The 27,090-nt window shown below is 44.0% G+C and overlaps 3 protein-coding genes across 3 annotated transcripts; 1 reads left to right on the top strand and 2 right to left on the bottom strand.

Moving 5' to 3' along the window:
• Window positions 1-2,259: 2,259 nt before the first annotated feature.
• On the bottom strand, window positions 2,260-10,397 carry tmem59 (transmembrane protein 59). The gene is made up of 8 exons (XM_039004320.1): window positions 10,181-10,397; window positions 9,632-9,737; window positions 8,679-8,773; window positions 8,246-8,398; window positions 7,929-8,004; window positions 6,657-6,783; window positions 6,341-6,458; window positions 2,260-3,513 (listed from the first exon to the last, which is right to left on the bottom strand). Exons 1-8 carry the CDS (start codon window positions 10,334-10,336, stop codon window positions 3,361-3,363), a joined length of 984 nt encoding a protein of 327 aa, XP_038860248.1. The 5' UTR covers window positions 10,337-10,397; the 3' UTR covers window positions 2,260-3,360.
• An 86-nt stretch (window positions 10,398-10,483) lies between these two features.
• Window positions 10,484-12,690, top strand: tceanc2 (transcription elongation factor A (SII) N-terminal and central domain containing 2). Its single transcript, XM_039003545.1, has 4 exons — window positions 10,484-10,913; window positions 11,032-11,173; window positions 11,484-11,680; window positions 11,936-12,690. The coding sequence occupies exons 1-4, from the start codon at window positions 10,815-10,817 to the stop codon at window positions 12,122-12,124; spliced, it is 627 nt and encodes a 208-aa protein (XP_038859473.1). The 5' UTR covers window positions 10,484-10,814; the 3' UTR covers window positions 12,125-12,690.
• A 201-nt stretch (window positions 12,691-12,891) lies between these two features.
• On the bottom strand, window positions 12,892-26,083 carry cdcp2 (CUB domain containing protein 2). The gene is made up of 7 exons (XM_039003260.1): window positions 26,068-26,083; window positions 18,778-19,125; window positions 18,424-18,575; window positions 18,023-18,218; window positions 13,864-14,217; window positions 13,533-13,711; window positions 12,892-13,203 (listed from the first exon to the last, which is right to left on the bottom strand). Exons 1-7 carry the CDS (start codon window positions 26,081-26,083, stop codon window positions 12,892-12,894), a joined length of 1,557 nt encoding a protein of 518 aa, XP_038859188.1.
• Between the last annotated feature and the right edge of the window lie 1,007 nt (window positions 26,084-27,090).

Raw genomic sequence — 27,090 nt, 5'->3', positions numbered from 1 at the left:
TTACATTGATGCTGTTGACCCGGATCACTGGTTGCTGCGGAAAAGGAGGAGGTTGAAAGGGGGGTGAGTGTAACGGATGTGAAATGGCTAGCTAGTTAGCGGGTACGCGCTACTAGCGTTTCAATCAGTTACGTCACTTGCTCTGAAACCTAGAAGTAGTGTTGCCCCTTGCTCTGCAAGGGCCGTGGCTTTTGTGGAGCGATGGGTAACTACGCTTCGTGGGTGACTGTTGTTGGTGTGCAGAAGGTCCCTGGTTCGCGCCCGTGTCGGGGCGAGGGGACAGTTTAAAGTTATACTGTTACATTAGCCCTAAATATTTCTAAAACTAAAAGCATTGTATTTGGAACAAAACAAAACACTCACTAAACCCTAAACCTCAACTAAATATTGTAATAAATAATGTGGAAATTGAGCAAGTTGAGATGACTTAACTGCTTGGAGTAACCCTAGATTTAAAACTGTCATGGTCAAAACATATTGATGCAGTAGTAGCTAAGATGAGGAGAAGTCACAGTTCCCAAGTCCAGAACAGACTATGGGAGGTGTACAGTACTACATAGAGCCATGACTACATACACACATACACACACGATAACATACGCACTATACATACACATGTATTTTGTACTGTAGATATGTGGTAGAGTAGGGGCCTGAGGGCACACTGTGTGTTGTGAAATCTGTGAATATATTGTAATGTTTTTAAAATTGTATAAACTGCCTTAATTTTGCTGGACCCCAGGAAGAGTAGCTGCTGCTTTGGCAGGAACTAATGGGGATCCATAATAAATACAAATAGATACTCAGTTTCTACAAAGACAACAGAAACATTTTCAATTTTGTTCGTTCCATATCCATTTGTTTTTTTGCATTTATGCAAAGAGTTATGGGATATTAGAATACTAACACTTATGTTTTCGGCCTAGGAGAAGACTTACCTCAGCTGGGATGTATTGAACTACAGCAGTTGCCATGGTAGCACAGCAGATCCAGATGAGAGTCAGGATCCAGATGAGAACCAGAATAGACAGGATCAGAAAGATCCATTGTGCGAGCCAGGGGTTCCTAGTGAAGATGAAGTGTGGCGCCCCGTTGCATTTTTTTGTGGGACTGAAAAAAAAGTGCCTGGAATGTAAAATAAAGTTATTAACTGGTTCCCATGCTTTTTAAAATAACGGTTCTGTTCTGGAACAGTAGAGATCACGTTTGTTCCTGGTTCTGATTCTGTTCCTCGAAAAATGTTATTTTCCAGTATTAGGTTCCAACCCCTGCTTTACTGGTTGAGAACAGAAAACACACAGAGATTGAAAGAGCAGGATCAGCTAGTCTGCAGTACCCCTGGAGCAGTTTCAGGGGTTAAGTGCTTTGCTCAAAGGCCCAATGGCAGAAGACGTGTCCTGTGAGAATTGGCCTGGAGAGACAGCTGAAGAGGTTGTAGTTGTCCTCATTGATGCTGCGGTCCACATACGTGTCCCTGTTCCTCTCCTGGACAAAACTAAGCTGGTAGTCCTTGTACACCGGCTGCTCAAGCCTGGAACTGTGGTAGGAGATGGAAACGTTTTAATCAAAATTGTGTTTCACTTCATACTAAGTAAATCCAAATTATTGCAATACAACATTGTGTCATGATTTATTAGATAATGTCTCTGATCTTGTGTGGACAATGGTACAGTGAGGCCTTACGAGCAGGTAGCCTAGTGGTTAGAGTGTTGGGTCAGTAACCGAAAGGTTGCTTGATCGAATCTCCGAGCTGACAACGTAAAAAAAAAAATCTGTCTTTCTGCCCCTGAACAAGGCAGTTAACCCACTGTTCCTCAGTAGACCATCATTGTAAATAAGAATTTGTTCTTAACTGACTTGCCTAGTTAAAGGTTAAATAAAAATATAAACTGTGATTCCCCCTTACTTTCCTCTTTCTGGAGCTCAAACGTCCCTATAGATACTCAATCGTTGATTGTCGATAGACTTCGTTTCCCTTCTTCCCTTAAAACAGTGCGTTATAAGGAGGGAGGAGGAGGAGGGAGGGAGGACCAGACTAATGAGAGTGGAGAGAGAGAGAGAGGGAGGAGGACAGGGAAATCATTTGTGGGTGACGCAGGTACTTCTTGGATACTTACACCCCTTCCTTCCAAAGTTCTCCTTTTGCCATGTTGCTGTGATTTAGAGGATTTAGGACCTAATGGTCAATATGGTAAACATGACTACAAGTTAAACTATTTGAAGTATCACTGTCAAAATAACATATAGACAAACAGCCGCTTGACTCAATCTTGTTTATTTCAAAACCATTCCTCATCAGGAGAAAAGTAAAGTTACAACTACCCACAGCGCTGTCATGTCTAAAGCAAATCTCAAGTCACATTTCAGCGTTATTGTATAATATTTTAAACAATCTCTGTTGTGACAAAGGGCTGCTTATAAAACAGAAAACCTCCATCCAACCACTACAGATTAAACACGACCACAATAAGTGAAAGGGATAGATACAGCGGTAATAGTAGATGCACATAGCCCGTTACTGACCCGTGTAATTTCACCAAAATGTATTTAGGGTTTCTATGTTCTAAATGAAACCGGCACAAAAAACTTGTGCTACATCCCCAAAGGCCCCCCTACTCCCTTTATAGTGCAGTATTTCTTGACAACACTATCTAGGGAATAGGGGGCCATTGGGGACTCATTAAGAGAATTCAAACAACAAAAGAATTATTCAATAAAACATCAAATGAGAGTCTGGAATACACACACCAACAAAGAACGTCTTTAAAATAAGCTAATGTAACTGCGCTGCCATCGTTGTGATAGTGCCTCACTTTATGCCAATTCACAGAACAACAATTAACACCCCCCAATTCTTGTGCCAATCTCTAGAGCTTGAGAGAGGAACAAGACAACAGCCAATACAAAAAAAAATTAAAAATGTGCTGGAAGCAGTTTGACTAAAACAGGTTCTAACAGTGTGAAAAAGTAAGACTGACTTGGGCTTTCTAAACAAACAAACAAACAAAACAAAAAAAGGTCCAGCTTCAGTTTGCAGATCCAGATTAAACCTACTCCTGGACTGAAGATCACCCCTTTCAATGGATACCCAATTTAGCATGCTTTTTCAGTAATCTTCTTAGATTTCCTTCCTCAATCATGTTTCAATTCACTAGTCTGGACCCAGATTAATCGTAGTCTTGAAAATCTCCATAAAAAGTCCTTCTACTCTTAATCATCATCCTCCCCCCTGTTGGTTTGTAGCCTGGGTAAAGATCGGTTTGTGTTATGTCAATCCTTGCCAGTCTAGGAGTGGCAAGAAGTGGAAAGATAGCACAAACAGACTGGTACCCAGGCTAGCTGGTTTGACACCCTAGATGTTTAGATATTGGACTGGTCCAGGTTAACTTTGGAAGGGAGGGGTCCAGCCTCCTCCTCCTGCCCAGAGGTGATGATGACCAGAGAGGATGCTGGGTAAGGGGTCAGCAGTTTCTGGTCCTTGGCGTACTCCATGTCTCCATAGATACTCAGTTTCTACAAAGACAAAAGACGTAAAAGTTGGATTTTCAATATTGATAGGGAGACTTTGGTTCCGTCTTGATTGCTAACATGTGTTAATAAACCACGGTTAAGTACCATTTCACTACAACCAGTCAGTTGAACCAACAGGACCCTGAACAGCTTCTACCCTCAAGCCATAAGACTGATAAATAATTAACCAAATAGCTGTTAACTTTTTTCAATTTTATTTTAGTAAATATTTTCTTAATTCTATTTTCTTAAAACTGCATTGTTGGTTAAGGGCTTGTAGTTAAGCATTTCATGGTAACGTCTACACCTGTTGTATTCGGCGCATGTGACAAATACAATTTTATTAAGCGTTACTTTACAACAGGTGTATTATAGCCTACCTAGCTGGCATGAAAATGAACCACAGGAGAAGCGTCTTCCATTCGCTATTTAAGTGCATAGATTACATGTATTTTCCCCCCCTGCCTGTTCGGAGACAGGTGAATGATAACGGTCCATTCTAAATCAAAACTAATTTCACATACAGTATATTATTTAGTATTTATAAAGACAAGATTAAATCAAGAAGTCTGATGGGTGACAATATCACTTGTGAATGACTCCCAGCTTCTGTGCAGTAAGGCAAGAAACAGTGCATGCCTTTTTTTGGGGACTTTTTCAAAAATCATAGTCGCACACCTCATGTAGCCTAGCCAAGGCTTATATATGTTTTGATAAGGTTTGTATCACAACTAAAGTTGCCAAATAACTTTACAACCGGTGTAGAGCCTGACTGGCATACATAGCGTGAGTTAAGACAATTTTCACTGTTAAAAAAATTGCACCTTTATAATAAAGCATTATTACATGAATGATAGCATTTGAGAACAGTGTTATCCTGCTAATTGATTGCATTTTGTAACAGTCGCGGTTATAGCCTACTACCATGTGCACATTGCTGCGCTTATAAATGTGAAGAAATAGCCTAATAGTTTATCAACATTTTGATCTATTGCGTTAGTAGCCTCGTTGCTTAAAAAATAATAATTATGCTAGTGGTTGTATTAATTTGGGATCTATCACATCCCACAACTGTCCCAGACTATGTTTGGAATGTTCATTTCTCACACAGAAGGACAAGTTGACCAACAGAATAGGTAAACTTTTGTACTATTGGGGGATAGGAGATTGATATAGGGGGGGAATAAGAGATTGATATAGGGGGGATAAGAGATTGATATAGGGGGGGATAGGAGAGGCTTTAGACAGTTCTTCTAATATCTTCAATATGTGCCTTGGAATTTCACACAGTTACGTCCCCGATGTGTCGGTCTTCACTTGTAGCCTACTTCAGAGCTGAGATGCCTGTGAGAAGGACCCCGATCACGTGACGGACATTGGCGAATAAGAATTAAGATATCTGAGAGAGAGCCATGTGAGTGAGGAGGTGCTTCGGAGAATGGCGAATTGGCAGAGGGGAGAAGGGAATTAGAATGATTAAATTCAACCCGAGCTGCCTTCAGCACACATCCGTGACGGTGAAGGTTCGATTCCGACCCTCGCCCTTCTGGCACAAATAACTTAATCCCCCCGATTGACTAGATTTATTAACACATTTCAAATACGGGCAGTCCAGGGATATTTTACCCCCGATCTTGGAAATAAATGACCGTACCAGAAACTGATTTTAGGCTATGGCTGCGAATCCAACTTTCTGGGGATGTTTAGTCCGCTGGATTAAAAGATCTGGAGCTTCACCGAAGCTTCACGTGCGGATCACGTTACGCTCATGTGTATGTTCTCTGCGTAGAGAACAGGCTACTCAGACGAATGGTGCTCGTTTAATATATGTTTGATCAAAGCTGAATCAATGTCTGCAAGATCACAACCGTCTCAGTATTCGCAACCGTCTCAGTATTCGCAACCGTCTCAGTATTCGCAACCGTCTCAGTATTCGCAACCGTCTCAGTATTCGCAACCGTCTCAGTATTCGCAACCGTCTCAGTATTCCACCAAACAGCATAGGCACCATTCGTCTGAGTAGCCTGTTCTCTACGAAGAGAACATACACGAGCGTAACGTGATCTGCACGTGAAGCTTCGGGAAGCTCCAGATCTACTGTAAGACAAAAACACCACCACATTCAACCGTGAATGATAATTATTCAACATCTGCATAGTAACCATTTGACGTCAGTCAGTTTCATGGGGATATGCCTTTAGATCTTGTTGAATTATAGTGTCGTTTAAAATAGCCTACATTGGTGTTTTGAATGACGTTGCCTAAAGTGAGTGAATTTTATAGCAGATGGTGTTAACTGTAGCATAACCTACCTGTGTATTTTAGTAATTATGGGATACAGTGTCAGTTTGTCACTTCCACGAGGTTTGAATAATAACATGTTCAACTACTTAAGAAATTGGCTCAAATCTAGGTTGCGCCTTTAAAATTTTGAAAAAATTAACGAATAATAAAAAATAACTTCTCTCATTTACATCTCAAACACCAAACCCTGGCGTGTTCTGCCTGGTTTGTTTCACAAGCGTTCCTGGAAGTCTCGCTATGTTGCGCCCCTGGGTTTAGAAACTATGGTACAGTACTGCATTGTATAGCCTACAAACACCTCTGCCAGCCGCCCCCTGGTGGCGATTCTAAACATTCAATCGAATCCTCCTGCTGCAGGATTATTTTCCTCCTGAAACGGGTCAAATTAAGATCTGACATCTGTACCCAGGTTAAGTGGGATTCATGGGACCAGTGGCGTTGCTAAGATAGTCCCTTTATTTTTTTTTGCATTTATGCAAAGACTTGTGGGATTTTAGAATATTCCTTCATATTTTTGAAGAGTTACCTCAGCTGGGACATATTGGTCAACAGCGGTCGCCACAGTAGCACAGCAGATCCAGATGAGAACCAGAATAGACAGGATCAGAGTGGTGGTCAAGATCCAGCCTGGGAGCCAGGGGTTCCTAGAGAGGAGAGAGGGATGTCAGATACACATCAATGAGTCATTCAAATCAGGAGCTCAGTGTTTTTCCCAAACAATTCCTTCTTTACATATTTTAGCACCCCGACCTTTGCCTCCTGCTTCCTCAGCTGTATTGCCTGATAAACCTACCATCTAAACCTAATAGTTTGCGTAGAAGACGTGTCCTTCTGTAACTGACCTGGAGAGACAACTGAAGAGGTTGTAGTCGTCCTCATTGATGCTGCGGTCCACATACATGTCCCTGTCCCTCTCCTGGACGAAACTACGCTGGTAGTCCTTGTACACCGGGCTACCAAGGCCAGGATCTGGAGCGGGAGAGATGGACATGTTTCCATTTTTTTATTTTTTTTGCATTACACAGTAAACATTGTGATTGTGTAAAAGTTCATACGTAAATCCTAAATGCACACTCACAGCATTTAGTTTTTTCCCCCAGTTTGTCAATTTGATAAATATATATATTTTTTTCATCAAATTTTATCAGCAGCGTACACATATTTTGCAGATGTTATCGCAGGTGAAGTGAAATGCTTATGTTTCTAGCACCAACAGTGCAGCATACATAACAATACACACAAATCCCCAAAATTAAGAAACAAGCAATGTCAGTCCAGAACATACTATTCAGTAAGGCCAATGTTTGTCTATGGAGATTGCATGGCTGTGTGCTCGATTTTATACACCTGTCAGCAACGGGTGTGGCTTAAATAGCCGAATCCACTAATTTGAAGAGGTGTATATATGCAGCAATATTCCAACCTCTAGTGGAAAGCCTTCCCAGAAGAGTGGAGGCTGTTATAGCAGAAAAGGTGGGACCCACTCCATATTTATACCCATGATTCTGGGATGAGATGTTCAACAAGTAGGCGTCCACCTACTTTCGTTCATGATATAGTTATATATAATGATGTGTATAGACAGTATATTAATAGAAAAAAGGTGTGTACAGCAGTAACTATATAGGAAGAGCCTTGACTAGAATACAGTATACATATGAAGTGGGTAAAACAGTATGTAAACATTATTCAAGTGACTTGTGTCCAATGACTATGTACATGTACACTGAGTGTACAACACATTAGGAACACCTGCTCTTTTCATAACAGACTGACTAGGTGAAAGCTACGATCCCTTATTGATGTCACTTGTTTCCTGTGTGTATCAACAATGGTCCACCACACAAAGGACATCCAACAAGCTTGATTCAACTGCGGGAAGCATTGGAATCAACATGGGCCAGCATCCCTGTAGAACGCTTTCGACACATTGTGGTGTCCATGCACCGATGAATTGAGGATGATCTTAAGGGAGTGCAACTCAATATTAGGAAGGTGTCCTAATGTTTTGTTCACTCAGGGTATATGTACATAGGGCAGCAGTCTCTAAGGTTCAGGGTAGAGTACCGGGTGGTAGCTGGCTAGTAACTCTGAATATGATAAAGAGGATTTACATCTCTTCTGTGGTTCTCCCCTGACTTCCTCTTTCTGGAGCTCAAACGCAGGAATGAACTGGATCTGTGGTTCAGTCTGTCAAAAAAACAAAATGACATACTCAAGTTACACAACAATTACTTTGATAAAAGGTAAATTGTTTGGTAACTTATGTTTATGACTTGCCTAGTTAAATAAAAGGTTAAATACAATTTTAAAAATACCTACTCAATTTCCATTAGTGGCTATGTGCAACAGGAAGTGAAAAACAAATCCTAAAGGAGTGCCACTGTGGATGAATAGGGTTGAAGTTGCTCCCACAAAAAAAAAACACTACCTGGAAGATGACCAGCTTCCCGTCGTCAGCCTGGAGGTAGAAGGTCCAAGAGGAGGAGATCAAGCTGTGGGCCTGACTCATGACATCATCCCAGAACCCTCTCACCAGAGTCAAAGGGTACAGCAGGTGGATACGGGGCATCATGGCCAGTAACTGGAGGATGATAGTATTATGGGGTCAGGTAGGAATCACATATCTGGGACCAGGCAATGTTTGTGCTTTCTTGACAAATGTTATTGTCAATGGTGCAGGACTTGGCTATACAGCACAAACAGATATGGGACCAGGCTCCTCACACACACTTGGTTAACAACATTTCTATTCCAATAGGCTGTCTCCAGTCTATTTTCCTACATATCACCCAGTTCACCAACAATATTTATGTTGTCAATATCAGTCTTCAACAAAACAATGGCAGCAGGTAGAACACTACCTGCTCTTGTCTTTGCTCAGCAAACGGTAGCTGACTCTGGCAGCCCAGGTTGCAGGCATACTGCTCCTCTGACTGGCTGTATGCTTCATGACAAGCTGGGGGAGAATCAGGAAGTAAAAACATAAAAAAATAAACAGGTTACAGACAGAACAGATAACACTCGTCTCGTGGAACCAGAAGACTGTCTAAATGATGTAATTTTAACAAATTTTTATTAAGAACTGTATAGGTGATCTTCTATAATTTAGTCAGACATATTGCAGATTGCAAGGACACATGATTGGGAATATCATGACGAATTCAAATCGATTGAAGCTGTTCTGAGGGTAAAAAGGGGGTGCAATTCAATTTTAGGAAAGGTGTTCCTAATGTTTGGTATACTCAGTGTACGTTGTAACTTGTCACTATGTTGTTCTGTCCTCTTGGCCCAGACACATTTTGGGGGGGGGCAGAGAGAATTGTACAGTTTTAAAGCTAATTTCCTGCAATTCTAAACATTTTGTTATGGCTTATGCCGTGTTCTTATGCTATCTGAGTAACTAAGATGATAACAAAATCAATGCGGCCCCCCCAAGCCATGACTTTTTTTTAAATGTTTAGATTCTTCTACAAGGACACCCTGATTATTATTGTATTGATGACATTACGAACACTGATTCTGTAGCAGCTTGAAAAGTCACTGTCTTTTGTTTTGACTTCCTACAAGCCTCTCAAGCTGATGTTTAGAGAACATTTGGCACTTTCTGATTAGAATATATAATATATTTCCATGAGGCCCGTTAGACATTTTATTTGCTTCTGCTTTCTTTTACCCAGAATTCTTGTAATAAACCTTTTGGTTCAACTGAAAACAGCCTTTACAATATTATCTGTTTTCTGCACATGAGTCTATGTACTTAGCTTGCAACATGACTAGTACTATCTGTTTTGAAGACATTGCATAAGAATCTTACTGGAGTCACACTCGACTTTAGTTTGGTTCAGATCCTCGCTGTCGCCCACGAACTGGCAAATGGAGAACAGGCGACAGCCTCTCTGGCAGGCGTACAGTTCCTCCTCCTACAACACAAACGAACACAGTCATGAACAGGACTGAACCAGTATCTTTGTGCTCTTTAACGCTCAGAAAGCTCCGATTCAAACTCCCATTCCCCAGCTCTGCAAGCGTTACGTCAAAGTACGTTCGTTTCGCTGAGCAACTACTGTAATCTACATTTAACGTTACTCCCGTCACCGTCGCTATGTACTTTCCAAAAATGTAACGTTAAGTTACAAACAATCGAGGGGAAAAAAAAGCCCACTCGGCACCTCCAATCTGAATCACTCATTATTGCCATGCACAGGACAGAAGTCTTCAACAGCTCAATATATTGTAGGTGCCACAGAGTACCTTTTCGGTTGCTGAATGACAGTTTAGCTTATCCAGTTTTTCGGTATACCGTCAGTAGACTTGCTTAGCTAGCAAAACGGCTAACATTACAAGCTAGCTTGCAGCAACTCACCCGAGGATATGTGTGCAAACTGTAAGTCATTTGACATGTCTTATGGCAAGACGCAGTATTTCCCAAAACTCCATCAAAAACATCGGCGATTGCCGAGGTGTATGCGAGCACGAAGCACAGACTCACTAACACACTAAAGGACTTCAATGTCCCCATTTTAGCCTGCTGCGAAAATCCCAACAAACAACAAGCGATTCCTCCTTCTTCTTCCTCGTTCGTGAAAATCTCGCGAGAATAAAATCATGATTCGGGATGGCTGGCTCGTGGATGTTACAACTAGTCCCTAGCGGCGCAGATTTCAAAGAGAAAAGAAAAGTCCACCAATCTTCTTGAGGCGTTTTTATTTTACACCATACGGGGATAATACTAGAAAACACCCTGAATTTGGAGCTATTTACGCATTGTCAATGCCACTGAAATCGATCTACCGGTAGGTAGTACGTGAACTCGCGCCGCTTAGTTAAGACGCTTGTCAACCGAACAAAAACAAACGCGCTTTCTTCGCAGGAGAATAAGTATTTTGAAGAGTTGTTTTCTCTGTTCGTTTACGAACTCTTAATAATGATTACAAATAAAATACTATATCGATGATCGGTCCCCCCCATCCATAAATAAATCCAAGACACCTTGGAAAATGGACAAATTCCTGGTGCGTCTACCAAACGGGGAAGTACCCAAGGAAACGAAGGGTAAAGAAAAGGTGTATCGACAAGCAACTATTGAGTCTCTACGCGTAAGTGTCTGTTACCAACCGCTTCTCAAGTCAAACATGATATGATATTGTGCACTTAGTGCTGCCTAATAAGCATGTGTACATAATACATCTATGATCTGTCTTCCTATCGTACCAGAGAGTGGTGGTGATTGAGGACATTGAAAGGTACAAGTCCATGCTGGAACTGCCTGGTCAGACCAAGGAGAATCTGCTACTAGCCCTGGCAGAGCTCAACAAGAAGATGCCGTCCAAGGAGGTGCTCAAGTCAACCAGAATAGGTAAGGGAAATGTCCAACAACCCTGTTGCCATTGGGACGCTTCACTTGAGGTAATCACACAAACTGGAAGGAGAGTCATTCTTTAGTTCTCTTTTAGCACACTGTCTGTGAACTTGGATCATGGTATTGCTTCCCTTCCCTTGCCATTCACTTCATCTATTAAAACAGTCTAGTAGTGTATTAATTAATTTCCTAAAAACCTACACCTGTTAAAAGTTTGTCTTCTATGTTCAGCTCATCTCATTCTGGTACACAAATACAGTGTACACACCAACTCACAGATAACTCCTCTCGTCTCTTTCCCTCTTAGGCCACACTGTTAACAAGATGCGTAAGCATCACCCCGACCCTGAGGTCAGTTCCCTAGCGGCTGAAGTGTACACTGTATGGAGGCGCTTCATTGAAGAGCACTCCAACAAGCCCTCCATAGAAGTACGCTGTGACAAGCAGACTGAGGGACTGAGGAACAACGCCAGGAGAATGCTGTCTGAAGCTCTGGGAGCGGAGGTGAGAGGGCTTTTACTGTGTGCTGGGATTGTCAATACACCCATCTCTCGCTGTCTCCCTTTCTCTGTCTCGCTCTCTCTGTCTCAGTGTCTTTCGCTCTATCCCTCGGTCTCTCCCTCTGTCTCGGTGTCTCTTGCTCTGTCTTTGGGAGAACACATACACAGAACACATACTCACAGAACACCAATTTCTGTTGGACATTCTAGAACATTGGACAATATAGTAATTTTCCTCTCCTTGTATGTGATCTATCAGACAGACAGTGGTCTGGTGGAGAACATAGAGAGAGAGGTGTTCCACCAGAGTTCTCGGCTGGTCAGTGGATCCTACAGACGGACTATCAGGAAGCTGGTCTTCGCCCTCAAACACCAGCCAGAGGTCAGGGGTCAAGTCAAGGAGAGTAAGATCCCAGTAAACCAGCTGGTGTCCACCCACAAGAAGTAAATGCACTCTGTTCAGAACCTTCTCTATGGAAAATGAATATCTAAAAGGGTTATTTGTGGGTGAAAGGGTTCTACCATAAAATCTGTGATCAAGATGGGGTGGATTCTGAGCCTCACTTTGCTCAAATGGATCTACTCAAATATGTTGGTAGCTAAGCCCAGACCCATGAGACCTGCTGCAAAGGAAGACTGCGACATACCAGTTGTTTCTGGACTGGTGCTTTAAAAATAAAAAAGCTGGTCTCTAATCACAAGAAGAAGAAGAAGCTTGCCCCTCAGCCCCAAACGCCTGTGTGGAAACCTGGGACATTCTGGCAAATATTTTTACTGGACTGGTGCCTTTTTTGAAAATGGTGAAAGACAGTGGAGCACACGGTCATTAATCTGGACTGGTGCCTTTTTCGAAAATGGTGAAAGACAGTGGAGCACACGGTCATTAATCTGGACTGGTGCCTTTTTCCAAAATGGTGAAAGACAATGGAGCACACGGTCATTCATCTTTTAATTGAGCCGTTTTGTATTCATCTTAGATTTTATATATTTAAATAAATCAAATGTTGATCTCTGCCTGTGTTTTTATTGAATGTCGTTATGTCAAGAGTGGTGACAATATTAAATAATTGTTTTGGTACAATTGAAATGAGCAATATAGTCATTTTATTACAAAAATAAATCTGTCAGTTTTCATTATAAACCTCAACGTGTCCTGGCTCACAGACTGCATCGCCCACCTCTGCTCTCTTCTCCCTCCTCTTACCCCCATCTCTACTAAAGCAGTACCAGCCAGATTACAGCAATCACCATCAGTACAACAGCCAGCACACAGATGCTAATAAACACTATATCACTGGGGTCGTGAGGCTCTGGGTCTGCCTCCTTCCCTCCACCTCCCCCGGACCCCTCTGCTTGGCGTCGGGCCAGCTCGTTCATCTTCTGGCGCTCCTCGGCTGAGACAATGTGAATGGTGGCCATCTTGCGCTGGGCGTCGCACTGTACCTCATACTCCTGGATGCTCCGCCCCTTCCCGTCGGAGAAGTCGATGTAGAGCGTGTTCACCAGCATGGTGATGTTACGCCGTGGCTGGTCAGGGGTTAGAGGTTAAGGGTCAGGGTTATACAGATGGACAACAATCAGACAACATATGCTTGTGACCGTGTGGGATCAAATCCCAGTCCCACTGTTATTTTGTCACATCCTCTAGTATCCTCAATTCACATATACACTGTCCTGTCGCTTCAATAAAATGGACAAATTAAGAAGAAAAATTAAACCGCTATAAACTGGCGTCATCATCATGCCAGTGGCTACCCACTAGGCACAGATGACAATTCAACGTCTATTCCACGTTGGCTCAATGTAATTGAATTCAAATGGAAACAATTTGAATCAACCAGTGGGTAGTTAGTTACCTGGCCTGCAGTGCCACATTTTTCGAAGCGTGCCAGTATCTTATAGGTGGTAGGTGTCAGCTGGGCGGTACAGGAGCGGTCCCCCAGATAGATACTCTCACGTTCCAGCCCAGGCAGTGACTGCTGGGAGATGTGGATGGTAAACTCTGTCCTCGTACAGCTGATGTTAACTGGTACCACTGGGATTGAGGTGGAGACATAACACAAGCACGAACACACACACACACACACACACGTTTGTAATTGCATTTGTCTCTTGAATGATTAAATAAGTGTAAAGTTGATAGTTTGGATAACTTTCGGCCAGCCGTACTTCAGTTCAGACACTCACCTCCTACATAGGAAGCAGAGAACCCTTTATAAGCATAGTTCCTGTCTGTACTGAGGACCACCAGCATGTTGTTGCTCTTAGAGATCAAAGACCCGGGTTGTTCCGAGCCACACCATCGCCCTAGCAACGGGGCTGTCTCCCTGCTCCCATCATGCACCGCTACAGAGTCATAGTCACACTCGTCTGATAGGCTGTTCCTGTCCTCTAGCTCTATAGCGTTGAAGAACAGTTTGATGCGGTAGCCCCCGGCCAGGTTGATGGTCCAGTGACAGTTGATGTTGTTTGGGTAGATGTTAGGGTAGTGGGGGCTGGTGAAATTCGCACTTGGTACAGACAGCACCTGCTGGCATTCACCTGTCAGACAGATGGACATATGAGGGAAAACAGGGTTGTCTTTAAGTAGGTCACACAGTAGCCAAAATGTAACAAAAAATGTGTTGTTATTGAATAGGTTCAGCTTTTCAAAACATTTACTCTCTACTGAACACAGTCCTGGTGTCAGTGAATGTGCAGTTTAATCCCTCCCCATGGACCTCAGTATAGTACAGGACAGTTTAATCCCTCCCCATGGACCTCAGTATAGTACAGGACAGTTTAATCCCTCCCCATGGACCTCAGTATAGTACAGGACAGTTTAATCCCTCCCCATGGACCTCAGTATAGTACAGGACAGTTTAATCCCTCCACATGGACCTCGGTATAGTACAGGACAGTTTAATCCCTCCCCATGGACCTCAGTATAGTACAGGACAGTTTAATCCCTCCCCATGGACCTCAGAATAGTACAGGACAGTTTAATCCCTCCTCATGGACCTCAGTATAGTACAGGACAGTTTAATCCCTCCCCATGGACCTCAGTATAGTACAGGACAGTTTAATCCCTCCCCATGGACCTCAGTATAGTACAGGACAGTTTAATCCCTCCCCATGGACCTCAGTATAGTACAGAACAGTTTAATCCCTCCCCATGTTTAATCCCTCCCCATGGACCTCAGTATAGTACAGAACAGTTTAATCCCTCCCCATGGACCTCAGTATAGTACAGGACAGTTTAATCCCTCCCCATATTTAATCCCTCCCCATGGACCTCAGTATAGTACAGGACAATTTAATCCTCCCCATGGACCTCAGTATAGTACAGGACAGTTAATCCCTTCCCATGGACCTCAGTATAATACAGGACAGTTTAATCCCTCCCCATGGACCTCAGTATAGTACAGGACAGTTTAATCCCTCCCCATGGACCTCAATATAGTACAGGACAGTTTAATCCCTCCCCATGGACCTCAGTATAGTACAGCACAGTTTAATCCCTCCCCATGGACCTCAGTATAGTACAGAACAGTTTAATCCCTCCCCATGTTTAATCCCTCCCCATGGACCTCAGTATAGTACAGAACAGTTTAATCCCTCCCCATGTTTAATCCCTCCCCATGGACCTCAGTATAGTACAGGACAGTGTAATCCCTCCCCATGTTTAATCCCTCCCCATGGACCTCAGTATAGTACAGGACAGTTTAATCCCTCCCCATGTGTAATCCCTCCCCATGGACCTCAGTATAGTACAGGACAGTTTAATCCTCCCCATGGACCTCAGTATAGTACAGGACAGTTAATCCCTCCCCATGGACCTCAGTATAGTACAGGACAGTTTAATCCCTCCCCATGGACCTCAGTATAGTACAGGACAGTTTAATCCCTCCCCATGGACCTCAGTATAGTACAGGACAGTTGAATCCCTCCCCATGTGCCTCAATATAGTACAGGACAGTTGAATCCCTCCCCATGTACCTCAGTATAGTACAGGACAGTTTAAGACAGTTTAATCCCTCCCCATGGACCTCAGTATAGTACAGGACAGTTTAATCCCTCCCCATGTGCCTCAGTATAGTACAGGACTGTTTAATCCCTCCCCATGGACCTCAGTATAGTACAGGACAGTTTAATCCCTCCCCATGTGCCTCAGTATAGTACAGGACAGTTTAATCCCTCCCCATGTGCCTCAGTATAGTACAGGACAGTTTAATCCCTCCCCATGGACCTCAGTATAGTACAGGACAGTTTAATCCCTCCCCATGTGCCTCAGTATAATACAGGACAGTTTAATCCCTCCCCATGGACCTCAGTATAGTACAGGACAGTTTAATCCCTCCCCATGTGCCTCAGTATAGTACAGGACAGTTTAATCCCTCCCCATGGACCTCAGTATAGTACAGGACAGTTTAATCCCTCCCCATGTGCCTCAGTATAGTACAGGACAGTTTAATCCCTCCCCATGGACCTCAGTATAGTACAGGACAGTTTAATCCCTCCCCATGTGCCTCAGTATAGTACAGGACAGTTTAATCCCTCCCCATGGACCTCAGTATAGTACAGGACAGTTTAATCCCTCCCCATGTGCCTCAGTATAGTACAGGACAGTTTAATCCCTCCCCATGGACCTCAGTATAGTACAGGACAGTTTAATCCCTCCCCATGTGCCTCAGTATAGTACAGGACAGTTTAATCCCTCCCCATGTGCCTCGGTATAGTACAGGACAGTTTAATCCCTCCCCATGGACCTCAGTATAGTACAGAACAGTTTAATCCCTCCCCATGTTTAATCCCTCCCCATGGACCTCAGTATAGTACAGAACAGTTTAATCCCTCCCCATGTTTAATCCCTCCCCATGGACCTCAGTATAGTACAGGACAGTTTAATCCCTCCCCATATTTAATCCCTCCCCATGGACCTCCTTATAGTACAGGACAATTTAATCCTCCCCATGGACCTCAGTATAGTACAGGACAGTTAATCCCTTCCCATGGACCTCAGTATAATACAGGACAGTTTAATCCCTCCCCATGGACCTCAGTATAGTACAGGACAGTTTAATCCCTCCCCATGGACCTCAGTATAGTACAGGACAGTTTAATCCCTCCCCATGGACCTCAATATAGTACAGGACAGTTTAATCCCTCCCCATGGACCTCAGTATAGTACAGCACAGTTTAATCCCTCCCCATGGACCTCAGTATAGTACAGAACAGTTTAATCCCTCCCCATGTTTAATCCCTCCCCATGGACCTCAGTATAGTACAGAACAGTTTAATCCCTCCCCATGTTTAATCCCTCCCCATGGACCTCAGTATAGTACAGGACAGTGTAATCCCTCCCCATGTTTAATCCCTCCCCATGGACCTCAGTATAGTACAGGACAGTTTAATCCCTCCCCATGTGTAATCCCTCCCCATGGACCTCAGTATAGTACAGGAGAGTTTAATCCTCCCCATGGACCTCAGTATAGTACAGGACAGTTAATCCCTCCCCATGGACCTCAGTATAGTACAGGACAGTTTAATCCCTCCCCATGGACCTCAGTATAGTACAGGACAGTTTAATCCCTCCCCATGGACCTCAGTATAGTACAGGACAGTTTAATCCCTCCCCATGTGCCTCAGTATAGTACAGGACTGTTTAATCCCTCCCCATGGACCTCAGTATAGTACAGGACAGTTTAATCCCTCCCCATGTGCCTCAGTATAGTACAGGACAGTTTAATCCCTCCCCATGGACCTCAGTATAGTACAGGACAGTTTAATCCCTCCCCATGTGCCTCAGTATAGTACAGGACAGTTTAATCCCTCCCCATGGACCTCAGTATAGTACAGGACAGTTTAATCCCTCCCCATGTGCCTCAGTATAGTACAGGACAGTTTAATCCCTCCCCATGGACCTCAGTATAGTACAGGACAGTTTAATCCCTCCCCATGTGCCTCAGTATAGTACAGGACAGTTTAATCCCTCCCCATGGACCTCAGTATAGTACAGGACAGTTTAATCCCTCCCCATGTGCCTCAGTATAGTACAGGACAGTTTAATCCCTCCCCATGTGCCTCGGTATAGTACAGGACAGTTTAATCCCTCCCCATGGACCTCAGTATAGTACAGGACAGTTTAATCCCTCCTCATGGACCTCGGTATAGTACAGGACAGTTTAATCCCTCCCCATGTGCCTCGGTATAGTACAGGACAGTTTAATCCCTCCCCATGGACCTCAGTATAGTACAGGACAGTTTAATCCCTCCCCATGTGCCTCGGTATAGTACAGGACAGCCATGAGGGAGTGACTTAGTGGTCAGTAAACCGGTAGTATACGTCTTCCAGCATCCTACCTACCTGAGTAGTAGTAAGCCTTGAACCCTCGTCCCCCGATGTTGAAGTCAGACTTGAACATCACCAGCAGCTGATTGGAGGTAGTAACAATTTTAGGAGGCTTCTCCCCTCCACAGTAGTTCCCCAGGTGTCTGTGAGTGACGGTGGGGCCGTCGAAGAGAGCCACGAAGTCAAAATTACAGCCCTCGTTGTTCTCCAGCTGGAGTGAATGAATTACATTTTTATTTTTTCACGTCATATTTATGACCCATTCGGGATACTTAGAAACTTACAGTATGTGCATCCCAATTGGCTCCCTATTCCCCATATAGTGCCCGGGCTCTGGCCCAAAGTAGTGAACTATATAGATGAAATTGGGTACGATTTGAGATGCATCGATTGTCTTTACATGTTAGAGAACATACCTGGAAGTCGAGGAAGACCAGACTGACCACGCTGCGGTTGGATACATGGACCGTCCAGGAACAGTCAGCGTTGTTGCTGTACTGGGTATCTGGACTGTAGCCGGGGCTGGAGATGATGCCAGACAGACCAGTTAGGACCCCACCACACATATCTAGCGGGAGAGAGAGAGACAGGGTGTGCAGGCTTTTGTTCCAGCCCAGCTCTAAGTTAAAACACCTGATCCAACTACTCAAGGTCCTGCCTTGTGTTGTTCCTTGTTGTGGGTACTGTGAGGTTTGAGTGGCTGTACTCAGCAAAGCCATACATGCATATCAATGGCTTTGTTTATCCTGTGCGAGAAAGTTAAAGCTCACCTTTCCTGTAGCTCACAGAGAACCCTCTGTGAGTCACATGACGATCGGAGTGGAAAATGATCGACATAACATTCCAGGAGGAGGTGAACTGAGGAGGGGACATGACACCACAGAACGTCCCCAGGAGGTTTCCCTCATCCTCGGATACACCGTTATAGATCTTGATGTGGTCGTAGGAGCAGGTGACGTGATACTCCAACTCAAAGTCGTGGAAGGTGAGCAGGACGGAGGACCCCTCGGCCACTACAATCAGCCACACACACTCCATGTTGTACGGGTACAGACCTGGGTAGTTGGGGCTGGAGATGTTGCCGGAAGAGGCAGAGAGGATCCCACCACATTTCACCCCTTGGAAATATAAGGTAGAGGAGTAAAAGGTGTAGTTTTATAGATCATATTATTTTTTATATAGTGTAGATTCACAGAGGGTTTTGTAAAAGTTTTGTAATTAGTTTCCTGTTATGTATTAGTTTATAATTTACACATCAGTAACAACAGTTACTTACAACACACATAGACAGTGCATTCAGAAAGTATTCAGACCCCTTGACTTTTTACACATTGTTACGTTACAACCTTATTCTAAAATGGATTTAAATGATTTTTTCCCCCTCATCCATCTCCACACAATACCCCATAATGACATCACAATACCCCATAATGACATCACAATACCCCATAATGACAAATGAAAAACAGGTTTTTATACATTTTTCAAAATCTATAAAAATAAAAAAATAACATTTACATAAGTATTCAGACCCCTTACTCAGTACTTTGTTGAAGCACCTTTGGCAGCGATTACAGCCTTCAGTCTTCGGAAGAACGCTTCAAGCTTGCCACACCTGTATTTGGGGAGTTTCTCTCATTCTCCTCTGCAGATCCTCTCAAGCTCTGTCGGGTTGGATGGGGAGCGTTGATGCACAGGTCTCTCCAGAAATGTTCAATCGGGTTCAAGTCCGGGCTCTGGCTGGGCCACTCAAAGACATTCAGAGACGTGTCCCGAAGGTTTTCATCAAGGATCTCTCTGTACATTGCTCCGTTCATCTTTGCCACGATCCGAACTAGTCTCCCAGTCCCTGAAAAATATCCCCACAGCATGATGCTGCTACCACCATGCTTCACCGTAGGGATGGTGCCAGGTTTCTTCTAGACTTGACATTCAGGCCAAAGAGTTCAATCTTGGTTTCATCAGACCAGAGAATCTTGTTTCTCATGGTCTGAGAGTCTTTAGGGGCCATTTGGCAAACTCCAAGCGGGCTGTCATGTGCCTTTTACTGAGGAGTCTGGCCACTCTACCATAAAGGCCTGATTGGTGGAGTGCTGCAGAGATGGTTGTCCTTCTGAAAGGTTCTCCCATCTCCACAGAGGAACTCTAGAGCTCTGTCAGAGTGACCATCAGGTTCTTGGTCACCTCCCCGACCAAGGCCCTTCTCCCCCGAGGGAGACCTTCAATGCTGCAGAAATGTTTTGGTACCCTTCCCCAGATCTGTGCCTCGACACAATCCTGTCTTGGAGCTCTACGGACAATTCCTTTGACCTCATGGCTTGGTTTTAGCTCTGACATGCACTGTCAACTGAGGGACCTTACATAGACAGGTGTGTGCCTTTCCAAATCATGTCCAATCAACTGAATTTACCACAGGTGGACTCTAACCAAGTTGTAGAAACATCTCAAGGATGATCAATGGAAACAGGATGCACCTGACCTCAATTTCGAGTCTCGTAGCAAAGGATCTGAATACTTATGTAAATAAGGTATTTCTGGTTTTAATTTGTAACACATTTGCAAAGATTTAAAAACTTCTTTTTTTTCACTTTGTCATTATGGGGTATTGTGTGTAGATTGCTGATGTATATATATATTTAAAAAAAATCTATTTTCGAATAAGGCTGTAATGTAAAATCTTTTGAAAAAGTGAAGTGGTCTGAATACTTCCCGAAGGCACAGTGAGCATTGTAACTGAATTTGCTGAGGCAAATGTTCTAGAAATATATTCAATGGAAAAATCTCACCTTTCTTAGAAACAGCCTTGTCAACAACCAAGAGTAAATAAAGGAGTATATCCATCCTAAAAGTCATGTTGTTGTTGTCGTTGTTGTTGTCACACTTCAAATAGGATCACAAAGCCAATGGCAATACAAATAAATAGAAAAACAAGAGCAAAGTCCTGTCCCCACAGCTCTGGGTTGATGGCAGAGGTGGCAGTAACTGTAATAGGATCTTGGAAGAGGAACCCGATATGTTGGGTAACCCCCCCCCGTGGCCTTGCCTCCTCTACATTTTTTATGACCGATATCGAGTGAACAAGCGGCGAGGGTGGCTTGTCAGGACAGTGTATAGAAAGATGGGATAAATTAGTAACGACGGTGCCACACACTCACACTGGACACCATCCTGCTGCTATGGTGTTTATAAAGTAGACAGCAGAGTCTATAAAGGAGACGGCACCAGGATGGAGGACACTTCATCCCTCTATCACAAAACCAAATGGGCTCATTTTGGCTCGAAAGAGATGGGGGTTCACTGAGGGAGGGTGAGAGAGAGAGATGGGGTTCACTGAGGGAGGGTGAGATGGAGGTGTTCACTGAGGGAGGGTGAGAGAGAGAGAGAGATGGGGGGTTCACTGAGGGAGGGCGAGAGAGAGAGAGATGGGGGGTTCACTGAGGGAGGGTGAGAGAGAGATGGGGGAGTTCACTGAGGGAGGGTGAGAGAGAGATGGGGGGGGTTCACTGAGGGAGGGCGAGAGAGAGAGAGAGAGAGAGAGATGGGGGGTTCACTGAGGGAGAGAGAGAGAGAGATGGGTGGTTCACTGAGGGAGAGAGAGAGATGGGGGGTTCAGTGAGGGAGGGAGAGAGAGATGGAGGGTTCACCGAGGGAGGGAGAGAGATGGGGGTTCACTGAGGGAGAGAGAGAGAGAGAGTTGGGGGGTTCACTGAGGGAGAGAGAGAGATGGGGGGTTCACTGAGGGAGGGAGAGAGAGAGATGGGGGGTTCACTGAGGGAGGGAGAGAGAGATGGGGGGTTCACTGAGGGAGGGAGAGAGAGAGAGAGTTGGGGGGTTCACTGAGGGAGAGAGAGAGATGGGGGGTTCACTGAGGGAGAGAGAGCGATGGGGGTGTTCACTGAGGGAGAGAGAGTGATGGGGGTGTTCACTGAGGGAGAGAGAGAGATGGGGGGTTCACTGAGGGAGAGAGAGAGCGATGGGGGGTTCACTGAGGGAGAGAGAGCGATGGGGGGTTCACTGAGGGAGAGAGAGAGATGGGGGGTTCACTGAGGGAGAGAGAGAGAGATGGGGGGTTCACTGAGGGAGAGAGAGCGATGGGGGGTTCACTGAGGGAGAGAGAGAGAGAGATGGGGGGTTCACTGAGGGAGAGAGAGCGATGGGGGGTTCACTGAGGGAGAGAGAGAGAGAGATGGGGGGTTCACTGAGGGAGAGAGAGAGAGATGGGGGTTCACTGAGGGAGAGAGAGCGATGGGGGGTTCACTGAGGGAGAGAGACTGTCCCAGATCTTGTTGGAGCACTGATGAAGTTGGTGGAGTATCTGGACAGTGGGCACACATTCACTTTCATTGTGTAGCCTTAAAGCAGGGCTGGCCCTTCTCCTGGGGAGCTCTGTGTGTGCAGGTTTTGGTTCTAACCCTACTGTTGAGCAGGTCCTCATGAGCTAGGCCTGCTTGTGGTCAGTGTCGGGATATATTTTTTATTTAATCTTTATTTAACTAGGCAAGTCAAAAGGTGTCCTGCGGGGACGGGGGCTGGGAATAAAAATACAAATAAATTAAATACAAATATAGGAAATAACACACATCACGACAAGAGAGACAACACAACACTACATAAAGAGAGACCTAAGACAACAACATAGCAAGGCAGCAACACATGACAACAACATGGTAACAACACAACATGGTAGCAGCACAAAACAGGGTACAAACATTATTGGGCACAGACAACAGCACAAAGGGCAAGAAGGTAGAGGACAACAATATATCACAGGAAACAGCCACAACTGTCAGTAAGAGGGATAAAGATAGAGAGACTGCACACAGTGCTTTAGTATCAGCATGTCTTACTCATCTGCCTTCCAGTGCTTTAATGGCTGATCAATACATCCGATTAACGTGTGTTCACTTAACTAAATTGCTGTGGTTTTTGTGATGTAGACCTCTGCTAGAGTAAAGTGAGAAAAAAAGCTATGCAGCGCAACAGCGCCATCTAGAAAACCGTTTGTGGAATTGCTGACATATACAGCAATTCCACAAACGGTCTCCTAGATGGCGCTGTTGCGCTGCATTGAGAACCACCCTGAAAGTCAACTCCGGGAAATGTAAGGAGTCAAGCTGTTTGATGATTGGTTTGTGTCTGAGCCCTGAATTGAACTGAAATAAATAAGAACCAGATTAAAATCACTCATGTTTTCCTCAGTCACAACCGTTCCTGGAACCAAAAATACATACAAGCCTCCGGTTTCCAAGAAAGTTGGATTACGATTTTGCAGACAGATTCAGCACATAATTTGAGTAATTTTCTGAAAGCGAAAGGCTTTGTATATTACAACCTGGAGGAAATGTGTTTCAGTGAGATATAAGTTGTTTAGAGCAATGAAATAACCCAATGACCGCTAAACACCTTTCAATTAACAGCAAAGCAGCCACGTTTACAGTGGAAAGGTCCTTGTGAATACCTCAGGCTGATAACATATAGAATTCTTCATTTCTCGAGAGGATGTTTAGAACACTTAAAAGCTGTTATGAATTCAGAAATATTAAAAGCACTAAATGGATTTAGGATATATATTTTTTTAATTCTGGTGTTGACTTAGAGCGTACAGTTGAAGCAAACGGTAGAATGCCCCTCACTAGATTTCACGTGTTTTCTTCTATCACAGCAGTAGCAAGACATGATTGGAGCGTTTCATAAACTGAACAGTTGAATCAGATAACTAGTGCCGGAGTAGAAAAAAAGCACAACCTTGCGGCTGGGTGGGGGGGGGGGGGGGAGAATCCATACTAGTGTCACCAAGACACGTGTTATATCTTATTTAAAAGGTACGTTGAGATGTTGTGTGCTGCTGCGCTACCGTCTGAAAGGCTGCTACCACTTCTCTATGTATTGCCATTATTTAACCAGGTATGTCATTGAAGTTGTTCTCTTTGACAATAACAACCCTCTGAATCTCTCTGAGCTGCATATTCATTCAGACGTTGTATTGTGTGTCCTGCCTCCATCTGCAGGCTGCAACTGTAACGGATGTGAAATGGCTAGCTAGTTAGCGGGTACGCGCTAATAGGATTTCAATCGGTTACGTCACTTGCTCTGAGACCTGAAGTAGGGTTTCCCCTTGCTCTGCAAGGGCCGCGTCTTTTGTGGAGCGATGGGTAACGACGCTTCGTGGGTGTCAGTTGTTGATGTGTGCAGAGGGTCCCTGGTTCGCGCCCGAGGTCGGGGCGAGGGGACGTACTAAAGTTATACTGTTACACAACACAAACATGTTCATCCAGACAGAAGGCTGCTCCATAGCCTTGTGGATTAGCGTTAATTAACCAAGTAGGTTGATCTTTTCAACCCCTACGCCCTGAAACTCTGTGGCTGCATATTCATTCAGACGTTGTACTAATGACTGAACCGTCACCTTGTGTTCCCAACAAGAAGATCCCTTACAGTCAGTCTCTTTCTCAGTGGTAAAAATACTTTCAAGTACTACTTAAGTCTTTTTATGTGCTATCTGTACTTAACTTTCTGACTATTTAGATTTAGATTTTTTTGACTTTTACTCCACTACATTCCTAAATAAAAAATGTCATTTTTTTACTCCCATACAATTTCCCTGACACCAAAAAGTACACCCTACAGTACATGTCAAATGCTCAGGCAAGACAGAATAATGGTCCATTTCACACAGATATCAATATAACGCATTGTCATCTCTCTACTGCCTCTGATCTGGCGGACTTACTAAGCAGACTTAAAAAAAAGACACTTTGATGTATATACTTTTCTCAAGTATGACAATTGGGTACTTTTTCCACCACTGTCCTTTCTTTACTCCTGTGGGTCTATAACTGGTGGGTCTATAACTGTTCTCTCTCTCCATCAAGGACTACCGTGAATAAACATCCGCCATTGAGATCGTCCTTATACAACTAGAGGAGATGAGTTATCGCCGTGGCCAATAGTTATCGCCGTGGCCAATAGCTATACAATTAAATCCTCCCTCCTAAAGCAATAACAGTAGGCTGAGGTACGTTAGAGAGCGAGAAGAATGCATTATACTGTGTGGGCTGTGTGATGAAGGATAAGGAGTCTCTTTGATTCTCTTGACCTTGCAGGATGTGGTTCTCTATAGGTGGCCATTTTGTTTTTTTGCTAGTTGCTACTGTTGCTGCTTGGTTGGCGTTCTGCATTGCAATGGATGAGTCTTACTTTCTGAAGATCACACAGCGGCTTAGTGGAAAGGCAAAATAACAAAATGGGAGTTCAAAGACGAGACGGAAACTGATACAGCACAAATGGACGCGGGGGAATGAGAAAGATGCCAATTATCTTTTGAACACAGACATTAGCCTAGCGTAGGAAGTCCCATAAAAATGTAATGCAGCATGACGTTTTCCCCACACACTGTCAGTCTAAGAAGAAGCCATTGGTGCAGTGCAATAATCTTAGTTGTTCTTTCAGGTGAAATGTCACCGAAAAACATGTCTGTCTGTATGTTTGTCTTATCTATTTAAAGGGAAATTCCACCCTAAAAAGTATCTTTTTGGACTAATGAAACGAATACCAAAATCTAGTTTTTGGGTAGAGTTTTCCTTTAAGCATTGGCAGCCTGATGTAATGAATGACACAGTGAGCGACGTGATGCGGCAGTCTAGTCTAGAATACATAACAGGAGGAGCGAGAGATGTAGAGGCCCCGACACAGACAGATAAACATTACGCTACTATTATAGCCCTCAGCAAAGACACTTCATTAAGCTGTTTTACCACTCTCGGTGTCGGTGGGTATTATGGGTAGCTTTCTCTGTCCATGTATACAAAGACCTTTGAAATATTTGAGTCATTCTTGGATTCAGATAAAGTATTTATTGTGTGTGTGTGTGTGTGTGTGTGTGTGTGCGCCCGTGCTGGTGTGTGTGTGTGTGTGCGCCCGTGCCTGTGTGTGTGTGTGTGTGTGTGTGTGTGTGTGTGTGTGTGTGTGTGTGTGTGTGCGCCGTGCCTGTGTGTGTGTGTGCGTGCCTGTGTGTGTGTGTGTGTGTGTGTGTGTGAGAAGACTCTTGTTTTAAGCTGTACCTCTAGCCGTTACCATCTAACCACTAGCGTCCGAGTCATAATGATGACCTCACCTAATCAGCAGATTGATCCGGCTATGATCTCACATGAATATTCACAAAACTAATTAAAAATACAGAATAGAATTATCAAAATAAAAACACGGGTGATTATGATCATATTCAAATCCGATGAGTCAATCCTCTCAAGATGGCTGTGTCTGAAATAGCACCCTGTGCCCTATACAGTGCACTACTTTTGACCAGGGTTTATAGGTGTTAGGTCAAAAGCAGTGCACTATATAGAGGACAGGGTGCCATTTCAGATGCAGTATATGAACAAACAAAACAAAAAGGAAAGGAAACCTGCTGCCAGACAATTTAACTGAATGTCCCTCCATAGGATACAGTAGAGATTCAGTAGAATATTCCTCCTCACCACTTTTACAGCTACTGGAACTGGTCAGTTGTCTGTGGCCTTTTCCGTGGAACGTTGGTTATTCACCAGCTTGAGAATGTACATGGTTCTCCGCATGGGTGTGATCTAGTCGGTGCCAAAGTTAATAGTTACAGGAAGTTGCCATAGTCCTCCATATGTCTTAAGGCCTGTGAATCCTTTCAACGTGACCAGAGTGTGTTCTGATTCTTCCTCTTCTCCAGGGCTCCCTCCCTACTCCCCACTGTGATAGCTACCCTCTACCCAACCACAAAAAGCAATGCGATGACATTAAATCAACATGGAAAACGGATTGGATTTGCAAAAAGTAATCAACGTAAGGACATTTTGGTATTTTTTGTACCGAACTTTTAACTAAATCCAGTGACATGGTGAAATGTTTTGTTGCTATAACGGATCTCAGTGAGACACCTGGATAGAGGAGGGATACATGGATAGAGGACCAGGGAATAGAGGAGGGATACATGGATAGATGACCAGGGGATAAAAGAGCGATACATGGATAGATGACCAGGGGATAAAAGAGCGATACATGGATAGATGACCAGGGGATAAAGGAGGGATACATGGATAGATGACCAGGGAATA

The sequence above is a fragment of the Salvelinus namaycush genome, chromosome 11, assembly GCF_016432855.1.
Source record: "Salvelinus namaycush isolate Seneca chromosome 11, SaNama_1.0, whole genome shotgun sequence".
Taxonomy (NCBI): domain Eukaryota; kingdom Metazoa; phylum Chordata; class Actinopteri; order Salmoniformes; family Salmonidae; genus Salvelinus; species Salvelinus namaycush.
This window is presented reverse-complemented; position numbering and strand designations above follow the sequence as displayed.